At 31.4% G+C, this 19,813-nt stretch overlaps 1 protein-coding gene across 5 annotated transcripts; it reads left to right on the forward strand.

Moving 5' to 3' along the window:
* The first annotated feature begins 1,072 nt into the window (after nucleotides 1–1,072).
* On the forward strand, nucleotides 1,073–15,161 carry LOC123011037 (endoplasmic reticulum metallopeptidase 1-like). 5 transcript variants are annotated; one of them, XM_044408294.1, is made up of 8 exons: nucleotides 1,073–1,203; nucleotides 2,985–3,528; nucleotides 7,961–8,650; nucleotides 11,516–11,745; nucleotides 11,802–11,985; nucleotides 12,030–12,370; nucleotides 12,419–12,913; nucleotides 13,937–15,161. In XM_044408294.1, the coding sequence occupies exons 1-8, from the start codon at nucleotides 1,183–1,185 to the stop codon at nucleotides 14,099–14,101; spliced, it is 2,670 nt and encodes an 889-aa protein (XP_044264229.1). In that variant the 5' UTR covers nucleotides 1,073–1,182; the 3' UTR covers nucleotides 14,102–15,161. The 5 variants fall into 5 exon arrangements, with proteins under 5 accessions (XP_044264229.1, XP_044264233.1, XP_044264231.1 ...); XM_044408298.1 differs by lacking the exon at nucleotides 13,937–15,161 and having other exon boundaries at nucleotides 12,419–12,549; nucleotides 12,603–12,812; XM_044408296.1 differs by having other exon boundaries at nucleotides 1,147–1,283.
* Nucleotides 15,162–19,813: the final 4,652 nt, after the last annotated feature.

Genomic DNA, 19,813 nt, shown 5'->3' on the forward strand with positions numbered 1-19,813 from the left:
ATTTAAATTGACATTTTGTTTTTTTTTTGTTTTTATAAAACAGTAAACTGTGTAAACAAATGTATTTAACTAAGTAGGTATTTTTCATAAAAAAATATTTTGAAAGATTTGTAAGTGATTTTACTATTAGAAATTAGTATTTCTGGGTCAGGTTCACCAACTCTACAACAAAAAATTGCTAGAATTTTTAGTCGGTGTGTCCGGATTGCGGCTACGGTCATATCAGTTCCAGAAATTCATGACCGGACTGCGGCGGACTCAAAATTATACCTGAAAAAGTAGGGATCGTATTGCAGACGAAACACCGATAGGTGTTATTTGATAAACACAAACACACTACTAGGTTAATTGTAATTTTACTGTAATTTCTAATTTTAAAAGCTAATAATGTTTTCCTAGAAAAAATAAAAAAGTGCTAAGACAAAATTTATTAAAATTTTTAACAAACTTGTTCAATCATTAGCCAAGATAATCAACTTTTCTGTTTAGCATTGTACAAAATTCGATATTTTTTATCATTTTTTGACCTTTAATTTTGACGAGCCATTTCATTTCATTTGATGGGTTTTATATTAAATTTTTGAAATTACTTTGGGCAAATTATTAATGCTTGGCGAAAAGGGTCTCAAAAAAGATGACAACCGCATTATAGCGGTAAAAGGTAGGTAGCAGGATTTTTATTACTTAAAATTTTTGCAAAAACGCTTGAGAAGTTGAGTTAAAAAATATTTACATATTTATGCAATAAAAAGAAGTACTTATTTATATAACATTTAAATTACATGTTTAATAAATAAATTTAGAATCAATACAATAAACGAAAAAAATATAGTTATAATCAAGGTAAGTATTTTATCCACTTTCTAAGTACTTACATAAAATAATTTACTACATTTTGTTCCATTTATCTGTACTCTAATAAGAGACAGCAAAACTTTACCTGCATCACTGACTATACCAAGAAAATTAAAAAAAAAATTTACCAACTGTGTATAATGTGTGTAAATCACAGCTTCCTTGATTAATGAAATAAGTTTCCCTTCATATAGCTAGAAATGTCAAGTTGTCATTTGTGACTATAATGTGGTCAATCAACTTGTGCCAAATTTTTAGTTTTTATCAAGAAACAAATATTGTAATGGTAAAGAGAAAAGTGATAAAAACGTTATTGTAAAAATATACATGGTGCTTCATGGCCAATCTGTAAGTTTTTGTTATAATCCTAGACAAGGTGTTACAGAAATTAATAGTAAAATCTTGTGAAAATTTGAAAAATGAGAACTGTAAGTATAAAGCATTACAAAAGGGTTAATTGTTAATTAATAAAAAAATAATTTAATATCGCAGTTAACAATTTCGAAACCTATTTTTTTCCCAAAATCGTCTCTAAAGTTAGATAAAATTGGTAGTTAATAAGAGTCTAAAATCTAAAAACAATTTTGTGTATCATTGGTTGCGAATATTAATAACAGTGTTGTCAAATCATTATCATAATGTAAATGTAAATAAATTTACATTAATAAACAAAATTTTATAATCAAAGATACACACAAATTTAGTCAAACCTGGCAATACAGGGTTAAATGACCCATTAGACCCCTCTTGGCAGACAACCTATAATACAATAATACCAATAATATAATAAAAGCAATTATTCCTTGATTCATATTCGAATTTTGAAAGTTTCATGAATCGAAAAATATCGTTCTTTGATTCTCGATATTTTGAAAATTTAATATTGAATAAAGGAATAAGTGCATAATGTATTATGTGTTGTCTGCCAAGAGGGGTCAGGTGGGTCATTTAAGCTGAATGACCCTGTATTAATCTCTAGTTTTAAGAAATAATGTAATCAACAAAATATATTGTAAAAATTAACGCGCTTGCTACACTCGCTTTTATAAAAAAAAACTAGTTTGTTTAAAACTGTTCATTACCGTTGGTTGCAAAAAATTCGGAAAATGTCAAAGCATAAAAATGTAAGATTTTTATACATATTTATCCATAGTTTGAACATGTCTTAATTCTAAAAGACTAAGTTATAACTGACAGTTAATCTGTAGTACTCACTACTCATTGGGTTTTCACTAAGTACTCCACTAATTGATTATCTTGATTTGCATTTGTTGCTTTCGGCATTTAAGTGCGGCAGATGATAAATTGACAACTAAATTGACAGGGGCAAAACCTGTTTATGTGCAACTGTACAAGTTTTATAGGGATGAAATGCACTTTAGTTACCTATTCCCTACGCCACTGGTGTAGATCATCCGTTGCTATGGTGACCAACGACGCCATTGCCAAGCTCAAGCTGTCAAAATGCGTCCAATCTGCGCACAGTATCCGCACCAGCAGCATAAATCTATTAAAAGTTGCTGTGTGCGCAACCTTTAGATTTTTTTCTCTAAAATAAAAGTATCAAAATTTTTCGATATCGTAACTACTCGACAAATCCAATAAACAAGTGTTTGAAAATGATCTTATCAGTATGCTTCATTTATTTATCATAGCATAAATATAAAAAAACGTGTACCCCAGCATTTCTTAGTAATTCGTTGGACATGTCGACGGTAAGATAAATAGAACTAACACTATTTTTGCATAAAATGATGTAATTTGTTTGTTAATGATCGATTTAAGTGCATTCTTACGAATTTTCCGAAGTTGGTCTAGTGGCAACTTCAAGGTTATGTCAGGTGTTATTGTTTATTTTGTGTACTTTGTTCAGTGGGTTTCTTTGTCGTCTTCTCTGGTATTTTTGTGGCTTTGTTCTTTGTACTTTTACTAACCTGAATTACTTCACTAGATTAAATAAACTGTAAAGAAACAATGGAAAGTACTCCCGAAAGCACACCTCTAATTTGTTGTGTTATCAATAACGAATTTTGTTTACTTTGAGGACATGTAGATTACGCCATAAATATTTTTCTGTGATAAATATTTATTAGCAAATATTGGCAGGTTTTAGGAATTTTTTTTTGCAGAATCCAACATCAGTGCGAAAGCGCCTCAAAAGCCCACAGGCCCCAAATGCGGACCCCTCGAACCGAGAAAATGGCAAATCGAAATTCCTGCGGCCTATGGAAACCTCCCATTTTCTCGGGGTGCTCGGCCTGATGTTGGTGGTCTTTGCCGCGGTCATCGTCATCGAGAAACAGCTCCCCACACCTTTGAAAATAGCCGACGAAGCGAAAAATCCCGATAGATTCATAGCCGAAAGAGCACACAACATTTTGAAAAAGCTCACAAAGATCGGGCCCCGCATCGCCGGGAGCTACGCCAACGAGGTGACGGCGGTTGAGCTCCTCAAAGGCGAGGTCCAAGAAATCATCAATAATGCTCACGAAAATCATGTCATTGAGCTGGATGTTCAGAAAGCGAGCGGGGATTTTAATTTGGAGTTTCTCGATGGTATGACTAACGTCTACAGAGATGTGCAGAATGTCGTGGTGAAGGTGGGCTCGAAGATTAAATCGCCTCATTGTCTTTTGATAAATTGTCATTTCGATTCAGTGGTCGATAGTCCCGGTAAGTGAGATTCTCCGTAAAAACTTTATATTATAAATCATTAGTCACTGTTTATTCACTTTTGACGCAATTTTTGGATAATTGGTAAATTTTGTTAATTCGAAATTAGCGGAGCAGAAACTAAACTTTACTGTTAGATTTTGTCAATGGTTTTTTAAATTATGTATTTATAAGCATTAAATTGCGTGCTTTGGTTAATCACAAAAAATAAATAGTTCTGTGTTTTTAAGTTATTGTGTTATATTTTCCATATTTCTTGACCAATTTTGGCTTAAATATTGTGAATAAATTTAAAATTTCAAGGATGTTTGAAATTTGAATTAAATTAATTGGATTTAAACCATTGTCAGGGTGTTCTTTCACGTGGAAAAATTATAATAAAACAACTAACACAAGTAGCGTTTTATTTTGTGTTATTATGTTAAATCAATACTCTAAGGTCAATAAGTGTTACTCTGACAGGATTTTTACAACATATTTTCTAGTTAAAGGTGAAAGACTAATTCAAATTCCTGTTTTAATTAAGTTCTTAAATATACCTATTATTTTCAATTAAACAAAACGATTGTTCAACGCGATTAAATTGGGTATGAAGATATTTGTTATAATTAGACGGATCTGACTTTTTACGGTTTTGTTTCAAAATTAATTACAAATGAAAATTTTTAGTGTTAGTGGCACTACTCAATAATCTTAAAACTATTTGACTTTTTGTGGCTTAACGTTTACAAATAACTAGGGATTACTTCTGTTTCACTATTATCAATATTTTATCAATGTGTATTTGACAACTTGGCAGGTACATAATTACGAAATGTGTTGTTTAATTGAAATGACTTATTTAACTACAGTTATCACCGAAATTGTTTGTTTAAAATGAATCATTTTTGTGTGAGGTATGTTTGTTATAGATGGATTTGTAGATTAATTTATGTGTGTTCATGTATGTTTTTTACGATAAATGCTTGTTCGGTTTAGTTATTTAAGTTAAATATTTCTGTTAACAATGAAGTGTCGTAACTCATACATTTTTTATATTCCCAGAATAAGTAGATTTTTGACATTTTAAACGTTTCTTACTTTTTTTCGTACAGTTTATATGAAAAGACAAAAATAATCGTATATACGATATACTGGATGTACGAGAAAACAACGTTAACTTTAATGCAAGGCAATAGAAAGATTTATTTTAAATATTTTTTTAATCTTAAGCAAGTTGGCTAAAAAGCAGGTGCAACTTTCGTAAAGATAAAACGTTGAAAAATTAAAAGACTTGGTAATTTTTTTTATTTAAAAAATTATTTACAATGCTTTTTAGTCAAAATTGATCTCGAACATTTTACTGTATATGTTAATTCTCATTTAACAGTTCTTATTATTATTTTTTTTTATTAATAAGTTCTTGTCTATTTCGTTGAAATAATTGTTTGTTATTTTGTTTTATAATTTACTAGTATTCACAAAGATCACAATTTTTGTCAATGTACTTTCAAAACTATATCACTTTTTATGAGTGGTTATTTAAAATGGTTATTGTTTCATTAAAGCAAAAAATCATTATTGAATTCAGATGTAAGCTGGGTAGAAAGATTAAATTCTTCGGTTATACCTACTGACAAAACGACGAATAAACTGTCATATGTTTGGAATGAAATTAATATGTTTCATGTGCTGTTTACTGAAGCACTTGATTTTTACAATTTGTTTGATTTACTTTAACTGTTGAGGCGTACAATTGTTAGTCATAAAAATAAAACACATACTGCCATCGTCAAACACAAAGTCGTTATTAACCGTTAATTGTATAATACAAAATGTGGTTCAGAAATGCTATAAAATAGCAGTAACCGGTTGCAAGTGTGAGCTTAAAAATCTGTAATAAATTATTGTTTTGTGTAATTGCTCATACTGTGTTCTTACATAAGTACAATTTATTAACAAAGTACAAAGTTATCCAAATGTTTTAAAAATAGATTTTCACAATACACCAATAAAGTTTCTTTTAATTCTGTTCTAAATTTGGTTTTTAGTACAAATAAATTCCATCTGGTCGCAAACATGTATCACAATAAAATTACTAGTTAATTATTTTAGTTTATTATGTGTAATAAAATTAACGAAAATATTTTCCATTTCTAAACTTGGCTATTTTAGATAAATAGAATGTTTGTATACATAAACGTAGGAAGTAACACTTATTTTATACTCTTAATAATTTTTCACTCATATGGTTAACAATTGATTTTTAGGGTACTCCAACCGTAGGATATCTAGTATCTGAACTCACTTAACCCCTATTAAAATGCATTTTATTTCACATAAGGTCAATTCCATCACAGCGATTTAATTTTTTAAGTATTAACTAGTCACTCAATGTAACGACGAATCGAAAAAACGTGTTGCTACTTGAAGTTACCGATTTTACTTAGAGCATTAATATGGATTTATGTATTTGCACACGTAATCTTCGTGTAATGATAATAGTAATTACCGCAAAATGGGGTTACTTTGACACGTTATGGGGCTACTAATTTTGTTTCATTTTCAGTAAAGGTACCTACCGAAATTATGTTTATTTTATATATATACATTATATAAAAGCCACAACATGCCAAAAAATGATTTACTTACTTAATTTTTTAAGAAAATACAAGTAAAATACAGGGTGATGAAAAAAAGGCGCCCACGATTGAAACAGGCGCGTCCTTTTTTATTGAAACATTGTAACCATCATTCCATAAATAGTCTAAATAGATTCTTTTTAAAATTGAAACAGTTTGTCTAACAGCACAAAGCGGCAATATTGCACAATTTTTTTTTACTAAAAGACTATTTCACACAGGTATTTTTCGTATCTAGGAAACCTTTTTGACTTTAATCGTTCAAATTTCACAGAACCATCGCCGTCTCCATAGAAATAATCCTTTTCTCGCCTGGGCATTTTTTGAGTTCAACTGATTCCCGTTGGCGCTTTAATCTGGGGAAAATTTTTGACAAATCCAGTTTTTTAGCTTAAAGGGTTCAACCTCATAATATCAATTCTCCCTGGCGTATCTTGTTTTGTTGTATCCTTCCTTCCCAGCTTTTATTAATTGCGTTATTTTTCGTTAATAATTAAAAATCATTCTGTTTTTCCTCAGTAACCCCCGTAACTAAGAAAAAATCGGAATCACTGCTCCAATGCATTTTTTACGAAATGCCCAAGCGGGATATTGATACATTTGATTAAGGAGGCGGTGCACAGAACAAACAACATTGACAATTGATTTTTTTGTTGCTACCGTTTCCAATAATTGAATATTGTTTGGACATTTTCTGTATCCTAGGATATTTGCAATATTGCAACATTGATAAATTTTCTTTGGAGCTAAGAAATGGTATCCAAACATCTTCAATAAAGTTTATTTCAATAGACTTTTTACACATTTTTTTTAAGAACACCGTCAACTGTATGAAAATCTAGACTTTAACAATTAAATTATTTTAATACTGTTAATTATACAGATTTCTCTTTTCTAAAAAGGAAAGTCTATATCTTACTAATAAGAGCACAAATCCAATTTTGGTCTTCGAATTCGTCTTTAATAAAAGATCACTTATAACGTGGGGGTTAACAGGGGCGCCTTTTTTTTTCATCATACTGTATATTATTTATGTTTTGTGTTTAATGAGTATAATAAAGTTTGTTTACATCATATATTACATATTTTTAGTTTTAAGGTGTCAAAGTACCCTCCAGGCTAGCATAAATTTGATTTTCAAGTGATTAAAGGGACAGTCAAAATAGCCCGGAAGTCGGGGTTTCTTTGATACTAATTTTTCTCATTTTTTTTGAAAAACAATGACTTTGAAGCAAAATTTTAAGTTTGTTTGTTAAAGCAGAAGGATCAATTGTTTTGATGCTAATTTATTCAAGAAAATATTGCAACAAATAAAAAAGTTACATTAACAAAACCTCTCCAAGTATATCAAAGTAAGCCCGTTTTACGGTACTAGTTTATTATTAATTATTAATCTAGGTTCTATAAAAAATATACTGCCTCAGTAAATTAAGAGCCAATTTTGCTCTAATTATTATTATTAGTTGCGATAAAATACAATCATTTTACTTAATAATCGTTCAGACTGTTTTGTCGCAGAAGTGTGGCTTATTATTATTAAAATTCCTGTTGGTGTCAAAGAATCGATTTATGTTTTGGGGTTTAATCAATGTTTTAAAATTTATTTTATTTTCTTTTGTACAAATAAATGTAAAATAAAATATTATTGTAATAATATCTTTTTATAGAATATTACAGAAATAATACAGAAGAGTTTTTGCAAAATTCGTTACTGTTTGCGCTATAAAGATTTGTCTTTTCACGTCAATGAATATTTTTTGCAGGCTCTAAAGCTTGAAATATTTTGTATAGGAAAATATTTTTGTTTTTAGGTGGCAGCGATGATGGTGCCGGTTGCGCGGTCATGCTCGAAATTCTCCGCGTCTTATCAAAATCGCCGAAAATTCTTCGTCACAATATAGTCTTTCTCTTCAACGGAGGCGAAGAGAACTTCATGCCGGCCTCGCACGGCTTCATAACTCAGCACAAATGGGCTAACGAGGTTAGGACTTTTATAAATTTGGAAGCTTGCGGGGCCGGCGGCAGGGAAGTCCTATTCCAAGCTGGTCCTAACCATCCATGGATTCTCGAAACGTATTCCGAAGAAGTGCCTTATCCGTACGCGTCATCCTTGGCCCAAGAGATATTCCAGAGCGGAGTCATTCCCGGCGACACCGATTACCGAATATTCAGAGATTTTGGAAACGTGTCCGGGTTGGACTTTGCATGGTCGGCCAATGGTTACGTTTACCATACGAAATTCGATTCGATAGAACATATCCCCTTGGGTTCGTTACAAAGAACCGGAGATAATATTTTAGCTTTGGCCAAAGGAATGGCTCAGGGACATCAACTGTCCGAAGTTGATAAGTACAGGGCCGGAAACTTGGTGTTTTTCGACTTTTTGGGTGCTTTTGTTGTACGATGGCCGATGATTGTGGCCGATCTTATTAATCTGTCGACTGTGATATTTTCATTGTTTTCCATTTACGAAAACATACAGAGTGCTAAGAAAACTGATGGTAAGTAACTGTGCATTTTTTGATGGCATCAGAGTGATCCAAAAAAGTGATCATGAGAAATGCTTTTGAGGGTTTTATATTGAGGTTATCAATAAATGAAGCAATTACATTCCACATTATACATGTATTGATTTGCAACTGAACAAATTACAATATCTATAAATGATTCTTTATTGAGACTAATTATATTGAACAATAAATACAAAGTGATTCTTTTAGGGTCTATATTAGAAACTTTTTAACTTCTAATGCAGATAGAAATTTGAAATTTTGTACACAACCCAAATCAACCAGTCTGAGTTCAACTAAATTATTTTCAAAATGGCTGAACTTCCCTAACTACGAGAAATTGGCGCTAACTTTGAAATTTTAAATGGTAACCAATTATGTTTATTGCATTTTTGAATTCTCTCCAAACTGAGTAAAATGTACCTAGTTGTTAGTACTTATCTATCATAGTTTTTGACATATGTCAATTTTTTGCTCAAAATTTTCATTTGCAGAAGTTTATTAAAAACATCACAGCTCTTGAACCGTTTGCAATAAGTAAATAATTTTTCTTGCATTTGATAACCAAAGGTTCGAAGAGTTTCCTAAAATTTTCAAAATTGTCAACTGTCAAATTGCAAAGCTTATAAAATGATATGTAACAAACAGCTATAACTCAGTTTTTTCAAATAAAATGACCCCATTTTCTCAACGGCAATCGAAAGTACATCGATTTGTAGAAGGACTTTTATCAACATGTCCTATATCCATCTCTTACAGTTTCTGAAATAATCACGAAAAACGTGGTTTTGTTTGTTGTTAACATGTTTTTTGTGATTATTTCAAAAACTATAAGAGATAGGTATAGGACATGTTGATAAAAGTCCTTCTACAAATTGATGTAGTTTTGAGTGCCGTTGAGAAAATAGAGTCATTTCATTTGAAAAAACTGAGTTAAAGCTTTTTGTTAATGATCATTTTCAAAAAAACCATACTAGCCTTGCAATTTGACAGTCAACAATTTTGAAAATTCTAGAAAACTTTTCGAACCTTTGGTTTTCGAATGCAACAAAAAATATTCACTTATCGCAAAGGGTTCAAGAGCTGTGATGTTTTGAATGAACCCCTGCAAGTGAAAATTTTGCCCAAAAAATTGACATATGTCAAAAACTATGATAGTTAAGCACTAACAACTAGGTACATTTTACTTAGTTTAAAGAGGAGAATTCAAAAATGCAATAAAAATAAGTGGGTACCATTTAAAATTTCAAAGTTGGCGCCAATTTCTCGTAGTTCCGGAAGTTCAGCCATTTTGAAAATAATTTAGTTGAACTCAGACTGGTTGATTTGGGTTGTGTACAAAATTTCAAATTCCTATCTGCATTAGAAGTTAAAAAGTTTCTAATGTAGGCCCTAAAAGAATCACCTACGGCGTGACATTAAAAATGCATTATTCTGGTAAGATCATTTGCGATCATCTATATGGATAAATTTGAAGATAACAAATAAAAATAATATAATAAACACGTTTAAGGTTTGGACATTGATACGACTGCGTTTTATTAATATTAAATTAAATAAAAAAAAAAACAAAAAAATATTGTGGAAGTGGTGTAAATTAATCCGACTTTTTTCTATAATAGTTCATATCGATTTCTTAAGTTTCAGATATTTCTTTGCAAAATTCTTCTTCTAGCATATTAATAATAGAAAGGTAAAACAATTCATGTTGGTAAAGAGAATTTTGGTCCATCGTTTGATATACAGGGTGATACAAAAGTATCGGGTCATCTCTTGGATGGTGATAAAGGACATCCGACTGAGTTAATGAAAATTATTTGAGCCTTTTTTTCACGAGATATAGTTGTTCTAAGATTAGATTTTGGGTTAAGTTTTTGGCCGACCAGATCATGTATTCTTAACATTAGTTAGCGGAAACGGCAGATCTTGCAACATTGAACGTGTTAAAAAATCACCAGTTTTTGTCTTACTGTGTACAAAACATTTAAGAAACTAAGAAATTTAACAACAAATTAAATTTGACAACATCAAATCGGTAACAAAAGAGCTAAAAATGTCTACGTTATAATATGAAAATTGACAGTTCTGTGTTTTTTCAAATATGAGGCTTGAAAAAAATCTGCATATATTTTTATGTTTAGCTGAAAGTTATTCGAGAGTTGGCTCGACATTTTTGAACCATCCTGTATTTGTGAATTGTTAAGTGAGCTAACTAGAAGTGTTTAAATTGGGAGCATATGTAGGAATTTTTTTAAATGTACCTAACATTCTATGTTTTTATTTTATCACGTTTCTGTAATAATTCTTTCTATTTTAAATTCAATTTTCGTAATGTAATATGTATTACCTGTGCCATAGCTATCGACACCGCCGCAACGTTGCATCTGCGTTTTTTGAAGTAGGTCAGAAACATTTGATTTCTGTGTAAAGGAAGAATCTATGTTGCAACTGAACTCTTACTGACAAATTTTAAGCCAAGAAACTCCACTCTTTCATACAGAAAAAACATCGTGAAAAGTGACAGCAGTGGCGATGGCTGTGGCACAACATATATTTGTAAGGAAAAAAATTAAATGTATAGAAATTAATGTTCATTGGTCTTAATGTTCATTAATTTGTTTTTACGCCTCTTGTCTTGTATTTAAAATTGATAACGCAGTAATTTTTTATTATTCTATAGTACTTGGAAATTGTCTTAAGAAAACAAATTTACTACTCATAAAATGCTTACGCCAACATGATTAAACTAAAAAATAAATAAAGTATTTTTACTGACATTTTTTTGGATAACTCTGACTTAACTTCTTGTGAATGCTGTTGTGTCAAATAAATAACAATTAATGTAACATTTTCTAGACTTAACAACAAGACAATATTTCGTAAAATTGTCCGGATGCATGTCAATCATTGTTGGTTCGTGGATTGCCTCGATTATTACTTCTCTCCTAATTGCCCTTTGTTTAAACGCTTTGGGCCGAACGATGAGTTGGTACGCGCGTCCATTGTGGATTTTCTTTTTATATATCATTCCGACACTTCTAATTTCGATGGCAGTACTTCTACTACACTCCAAATATTATAACCATGTACTATCCTATATCCTCCCTATTTTTACTAAATTTTACAATATAATCTATTTCAGGATCTCGAATTATCTCCATGGACTCTATTCCAATTATATTATGACGCTTATCAACTAATTTGGACCCTAATTCTCGTATTTGGCGTCATAGTCAGGGTGCGGTCCAGCTTTATTGCCATGATTTGGGTATTTTTTGCTTCGTTGGGCAACTTCCTAAAAAGTAGATTGTTCGGAAAATGGAGAGGTGATAGAAAGAATTGAGTTTGCTGTATGTAAACCTAATTTTAGATTCGAAATGGTTATTGATGCATATTGGAATGGTGGGCTTACCGTTCGTCCAATGTTTCTATTTGATAATAGGAGCTCTGTACCTATTTATACCCATCATGGGGAGAGCTGGTGCTGGAAGTTACGCCGAGTTTCTGATAGCCATCATGGTTAGCATGTTATTTACTCTCCTCTTCAGTTTCGCCGTACCTTTAATTCTTTTGGTACGAGGCATCGAAAGAATTTTTAGTTTACTGACTGGACTGTTCCTCCTTTCATTAGCTATTCTAATCTTGACTCCTTTGGGGTTCCCCTATTCGGGCGAATCGACCTCATTGGCGCCTCAACGTTTCATGATTGCTGTAAGTACTCAACTTTCGAATAATCCAAACGAAAATAACATATTATAGCATACGAAAAGAACCTTCCATGACGTGACCGGGGCAATAACTAATCAGAAGTCGGGTTATTGGATTGTAGATATGGACATTAACAGCCCGCATACGGTCGATCGGCATGTGCCCGAGATGGCAGCAGCTGAGTTAGTAGATCAAGACTGTAAAGATTATTTATATTGCGGATTACCGTATTTAGTTCCTGTTTTAACCATGTTGTGGAAAACGCATTGGTTGCCAGGTCCCGAGCCGGAATTACGGGTTCCGGTTAGCATGAATGTCGTTGGGAGGGAGAGTATTGAGGGTGGTTTGAGGATTACACTTGAGGTTGATGGTCCTACGCACATAGATGTGATGATTTCACCCACTCTGGGGGTGGACTTGATAGAGTGGAGTTTGAATAGTAAGAAGCCGTTGGCAGGTCCATTGTGGAATGGGAGAAATACATATTTTATTTATTATGCGTATGGCTTGAAACGTGTGCCTTTGAGGTTTTCAATGGACTTTAAGGTTAGTACTTTGTTTGTTATTTAAACTGTAGGTATTATCGCTACAGTTTGGAGAACTATTTAAAAACTTTTTTTTTAACTTAAAAAAAACATTTTAATGCCAATATACTGGGTGATTTTAAAGTATGTGCAAATATTTTTAATAGGTGATACAGCGTGATCAAAAAGTCTTTCTATCAAGTAGGCGTCCTGGTTGAGGACTTATGTTGCATGGCAGTTCGTATGTTATCTAGATGTCAAAAATTTATTTTATAAAAATTATAACATTGAGCTAATTAAATTAAATTATTCTATGAAACGTCTCAAAACAAACTAAAATAAGATTTTGTTGGTGTTTATTCATAAAAATCGTTTGTCATTGTGACATTTTATCTTCCACAGACAAACGTCTTAAATTTCTACGCTTGCTTGATAGACAGACTTTTTGATCGCACTGTAGTAGAACTCAAAAGAAGTTAACATAACTAAACTTGTCTTATTCGAATGTTTATTGTTTCTGAGAAATAGAGAGTGCAACTTCCACTTTGGCGTTGGAAAAATTGTCAAAAAATTTAATATAAAGGAGTTCGAACCTTTTGAGGACATTATCCCAAAATTTATATTGCAAGTAGTCGGTGTCATTTGTGGTAATGAAATTTGATGGTATCTTCATTCTTCAACAAAAAAATGGATACAAAATTTTTGTGATTTTTTTGAGGACACTTTTCTGTACCTTTTTTTGCTAATTTTAACGCAATTTTTTTAAAACAATATAATAGATTTTGAAGAGTTAATCTCAGAGATCATATTTGTTTACAATTGTTGGTGAACTTTAAGGGTGTGTCCCAAAATTTAATTTTTTTCAACGAACAAAACCCTCTGTATCTTAAAATTATAAACATTCGGCTTAGGCAATTTGAGTTATTTTGACATTTTTTGAGCTCTACTATCACCTGTTAAAATATTGCACATACTTTAAATTTTCCCACATTTTTTCTTTTAAACATTTTATTTAAGAATTTTCTGTCATTATTATTTTTTTCAGATTCCTGCTACACATTCCGGACCGGTGATGGATCTAGCCGTCAGTTCCCAGTTTCTCTTCGAACCTGGAAAGAGTACAAAGCAATTTAGGGAGTTCATTGCTAAATTTCCCTCATGGACAGCTGTCTCATTCTGGACGGCAACGTACGAATCATGGATTATCTAATTCGGATAATACAAATCATTTCGTTACATGACTTTCGATTAAAAAAATAAGACTACAATTTTGTGTTCATATCGGGATAACGTTAAATCTAGATTTCTTCGACAAAAATCGAGCCATTACCTCTGCGTACTTACCATTTTTAACAGTATTTTAACTCAATCGATTTGCTCGTTTTGTCGAAAAAACAACGTTACAGCCAAAGAATTACTCCATCTTCGTCAACATATCTAGGAGCATACGTAATTTGACGTTTATGAAATTTAAGATCGTTATATTTTTGCCTTGTGCCAAAAAACAACGACAAATTTAGATAATTTTAGACTTCTAGACGGTCTAAGTGACTTGGTTGCTCAGTTCTTAGGGTATATTTGAATGTGGTAGAACTAATAGTCAATTAGTGAGGTTATCAAAAATTTTTTAATTCCAATGAAGCCACTGGTAGGGTCTATGCAAAAACCAATAAAATTTTTGCAATATATACAATTAGATGCAAGAAGCTTTTGTACATATCATGTGGACATATTTATTTGTTATAGGAAATTGCATAGAATTAATAAGCTTCATTCTTATAATTTAGGCTTTATTGCAATTGTAAATAAATCAGACCGTTTATAATATAAATTCGTTGAAATGTGTTAAGAATGAATGATACTAAAAAATGAAAATGTAATCAATTTATTTCAATTTTTAAGACAGTTTTATTGAAAGCTACTGTAGAACATTATTGTACATTATTAGTTATTACTTAACATAAGCAGTTTGTCTGGAGTTTACATAACAACTTTTTGGTTTTGTGCTAATTGAGTTAGCATTTTCTGACCACATTTTCTAATTTCCAACAAGGTTTGTGTCTCGGACACCGTATGGCTGTTTTTTAAAATTTCCTTTTATTTATCAAGTTGTTTGTTATTATAATTTTTATGTGTATCAATGTGATATCCTACCGACACCAAATTTTTATATTTACTGTGTGCATTTTGGTGATACGTTTGCGCACTCATGTTTTGCATTGTTAAAATATATTATATTGTTACCAAAATAAATATCTTAAGAATTTTTACTTATTTTTTTTTTTTTAATATCAAAACCCGCCTACCCATACATCCACGGAATATCAATTATCAAAAAATCTCTCAAAGAATCTCGTAACGACCACATCTTTTGAACATTTGAGGTGAATTACTCGTTGAATTCAAATTACGGTGGGGAATTTTAAAGTGAATTGACGTGTAATCTGGTAAACATTTTTTCAATGCCTGAGAATAAGCGCCGACATTCTTAAAAGTGCGGCCACGTAAATTGTTTTTGAATATTTTAAAAATTATGAAGAGTCCTTTTATCACCTTTGTCTAAATTGTTATTTAGGTCATTAGATCGTTTTTTACAACAGTGTTTTTTTACAATGTCTTTAAAAACAGTTACTATTCTCGCAGTAAAAATATACATCAAGATAATTTAAACTCAACGTCCCCAAAAAACACTCCAGCTTTCACAAAAGTGGTTCTTTTGGAACATTTTTCGCTATGCAGCAATAAAAATCTTTCTGTAAAATATTACTAATTTCTGAAGTTTATTGTATTAAGTACCTAAAATATTAAGAAAAAACATTCAAAAAATTGGCTAAAATGCTACTAACTACCACTCCACCATTTGATTTCAAATTTACAAAAAGCAAAGAACCATTGCCAACAAAACTATACCTACAACATATTGCTTACATTTCAATTGTTTAAAACAAACGCTAATATAACAATTGCATTTAACAATGTAATTAAGAAATTTCATAATTTAGGTCTACATTAATGGAAATGTTTAGTTTTTTAAATTGCACTCAAAAACTATACGTTTAATACCTAATAGTTTTGCAAGAAGTCCCTACTAAGTTACTAAATTAATTAAATAGGTACATAGTTATTTTATAGAAAAATGTTGTTTTATTTGTTTCAAATAGGAAGAAAAACTTGCAATAATATTCATGTAACCCAGAAATGTAATTGTCGAAATTCTTACATTGTAGAGAATGAAAAATATTGGAACAAATTGAACAATGATTGGTTAAATGGAATTATTGAAATAATTATTGTTTATAAATACAAGTTTGAAAAGAATAAAACATAACCATGTCGTCAGGTAGGTGGGAAATTTAAGAAGAAATAATTTTAAATCGGCATTAACTAATGAAGCAATAATAAGCAGTGTGTGACAATTTTATTATTAATGGATCTTATTTGAAAATTAAAAGTTGAAAATCACACTTTTTTCCTGTTTAAAGATTATTCGGTATACATTTTTACCATTTGAGTTCTCATAGTCTTATTTAATTTAAAATCCTTCGGACGACCCCATTTCCGCTGTTTCTACATATTTCGTAAAACTACATATTTATTGTAAAACAATAAATAATTGGCAGTAAAACATAACAAAAGTGAAATACATTTGTTGCAAATTGTATTAAAAACTTTCTTTGATAATGTGAGTTAAGCCTTATATAATTTTTTTATCCCTCAAGCAATATGTTTATCGCATGAAATTCTTATTTACCAACGGCAGTGTTATGCTAAGGCACACAAAGTAAAGGCCTAGATAAACGTTATAAAACCAAATAAAGTATAAACTTTGTTTAAGGAAAAACATAGCTAAAGGAAGCTTAATAAAAAGCAAAAAACTAAAGGAAATGGCAAAAGCTTTCCGAATGCGCTTCTTGCAACTTGAGTACAATTAGTGCGCAAACTCAAAATGAATAAATTTGAAATTGGATTGAAATATTTCGAAAAAGCATCTAAATTGTTAAACGAAGTGAAAGATTTCCACTAAGTAGCTCCATTATTGGGAGGTAAAGCGTAAAGTAAACAAATTTTATTAGAGTCAAGGCCGCATTTGGTTTGTTAGTTTTAGTAATATACTTGCGTGTGACTTTTTCCATTGCATAACTTTCAATACTTACACCCAAAAAAGCACAAAACTCCTGTTTAAAGCCGCAAAGGAAGGCTTAAGTTGGCCGGATGAGACATAGCCGTTTCAAACACCTTCAGCTATGCCGACATCTTGCCTGCTCTGCCTCCCGAAAAAAAGAAATATTTTAACACCACATTAACACCTCATCAAATGGATTAGTGTTGACTTGGCAGAAAAAATGCACGAGTTAACAGTAGCGACTGTTGCGGTTGGAAGCGCGATTATGACTGCGGAGTGCAATAGGCGCCCAAGAAATAACCCTTTACACATCCACTGAATCACTTCCTTCGCACTGGAGGCACGTGCTTGCACCTGTATACCACTACGTGTCTTCACCCCACCCACGGAGAAGCTGACGAAATGTGCCCTCGTACGCCTAGTTATTGCGTTTTCAAACGCGCTTTTTGGAAAATTTGAGACCAAAGAGAGCCGACCTTTCACCAAGATGCAGCCTCTGAAGTGAGCAAAGGAAGATTCTTAAAATACGTTTCATCTTAAACAAAGTCTACTTCACAAAAATTAAAAATTATTACGAGTATTAAAATTGAATAAGTGTTAATTAAGTTAATTAGTTAAAGATGGTTTTAGTTAGTTGAATCAAAATTTCCCTTTTTAAAAATTTTGTTATTACCTACATAAAAACTTACTTTCGATTTGATTAAATTAGCTCTTTTGGAATACGTTTTCCAACGTATTTGCAAATAAAAACAATGTTTAAGATTTTTTTGTTTTTAGAGACTAATAAGAAATATCAAAATTTGGAGGTAACTAGAAATTGAGAACCCAAAACATCAATTATATGCATACAAAATAATACTACTTTCCCAAAAACAGGACTCGCATCTAGTGCCCCCCTCAAAGGTGTAATTTGCCCAGGTTACCCGATTATTGGGGGCTAATTGCAATTGGGACTAGATTCTGCTATAACAAATTTGCCTTATTGTAAAACAAACATATTCAACGTTTAACCTACTAAATCGATTATTGAAACAGGAGTTTGGGGGGACCTTAAGGTGTGGAATTTGGAGCTGGTGCGTAATTTACTGCTTACTCTGCAAGTTTTTGTACCTATCGTACACGTATTTGTAATGTTTCGAATATTAGAGGGTAAAAGCGGTGATTTATTTGTTACTTGAACATGCCATATTTATTCCATTCTTGGATATCTTTTACGCCTTCAAGAATTTTGGAATGCTCTCTTAGCGTGACAGAATTTAAACACATACCAAAATTGCTGCACAAGGAAATTAGTTTTTACGTGGCTCTAATAGAAGCCATGACATTACTTGTTATAATAATTAAACACATTAGTATTGAATCAATTAATTTACTTAAGTTTAGATTTTTTCGTTAAGTGTTTTGTTTTCCTGCAAATTTTTATCTTTGAAACTTTTCTAATTTAGCAGAAAATCCCGCAATCACATCCGTCCTCATTTAAATTTTAAACAACCAAAAACTTAGCACATTGCATATACTTCGTGAAGATGTGATCCCTGACCTGCCTGACAAACCAAATTCATGAATATTTCACACCCGAAACGTTGAGAAAAAAGTGAATTTGGTATTTTAAAAAATTTATTAGGGAATTTTACGAGCCAGCATCTGGTCTCATAATAAAATCTCGTTGATGACAAAAAGTTTCTAATTTGTGTTTAGCCTGATTTGGCTATAAATTTCACAGACCAACGCAACGCTATAATTTGTGCCGAGAGTTCCACGCACCCTCTTGTGTCATTGCGGTTTCTGGATTGACGTCTACATAATTCACATTAAACTCAACTGTTATTCTTACATTGAATCTGCGGTTTGTTGTAGGTACATTTGCCAGAAGCACAAGGTTTTATTCGGTAAATATCACGAATATTCAGTTACAAGAAGTTAAATGGTGTGAGAGCAGATTGTTTGCGGTTGAGTCATTTTCAATTTATTGCTGCCAGGATATCAGTACTGAATTTCAATTGTTTAATTTCAATGTTTAAGCTTCTGGTGTGATGCGCTCGTTATTTTATTGAATAGTTACAAATATGGCATAAACTTGTTTCTTCCAAGAGAAATTAAATTTTAATTACATGAACGGGTTTAGTGATTACTGATTACATATACGTACATATCTAAACATTTTTTGTTCTCAGGAACACATAAACGTGTGCTATAATAATACCGCAAGCCAAAGTTACAGTAGTTTATGGTGCTCAAAATTTATGTTTGGTTAACCGTCATACAATTTGTTGAATCAAACACAAACTTTATAGACTGATTTATTGCCGTAATAATTAATTATTGTTGGAATTGATGGTTTCTCATCTCTTTAGGCGGCAAATTTAGTGTTTGGAAATGAGAAACTGTTTACACATGTCTATAACGACTCTGACAAGTCCACTAAGCTTGTTACAAATATTAAATTTAAAATTACAAAACACAAAACTCTGTGTTGTGCATAAATGTCAATATACAAAATAGAACAAAGTTGTAGCCGCTTGAAAATGACAAAAATGTTGAAGGATCTAACAACTAGCATTTCCGATGAAGAAGACTTTATATTTATATTTTTTCTTTTTTATTGGTTGAAATCGTTTTAAAATACTCTATACCGAAAGGTAACTATACAAATACAGGGTATTTTAGAATTATTATCTCAGAGAAAAATGCCATGAAATGAGTTCTGAAACATCCTGTAGATGATGATATATTGTGAAAAGGGTTAATTTTTTACTAAAGTATATGTAATAATGTATTTAATTGCCTTCCTACTTGCAC

Source organism: Tribolium madens, unplaced genomic scaffold (assembly GCF_015345945.1).
Source record: "Tribolium madens isolate multiple individuals breed KSU strain unplaced genomic scaffold, Tmad_KSU_1.1 Scaffold_91;HRSCAF=231;Tcas5.2_LG7, whole genome shotgun sequence".
NCBI lineage: Eukaryota > Metazoa > Arthropoda > Insecta > Coleoptera > Tenebrionidae > Tribolium > Tribolium madens.

What these genes read in the sequence shown, in the direction of transcription:
- LOC123011037 (XM_044408294.1), top strand. Translation starts at nt 1,183, where the DNA reads ATGGTGCTTCATGGCCAATCT. An exon ending in TGGTGCTTCATGGCCAATCT is followed by an intron (nt 1,204 to 2,984) that starts GTAAGTTTTTGT and finishes TTTTTTTTGCAG; the next exon opens with AATCCAACATCAGTGCGAAA. An exon ending in ATTGTTCGGAAAATGGAGAG is followed by an intron (nt 11,986 to 12,029) that starts GTGATAGAAAGA and finishes ACCTAATTTTAG; the next exon opens with ATTCGAAATGGTTATTGATG.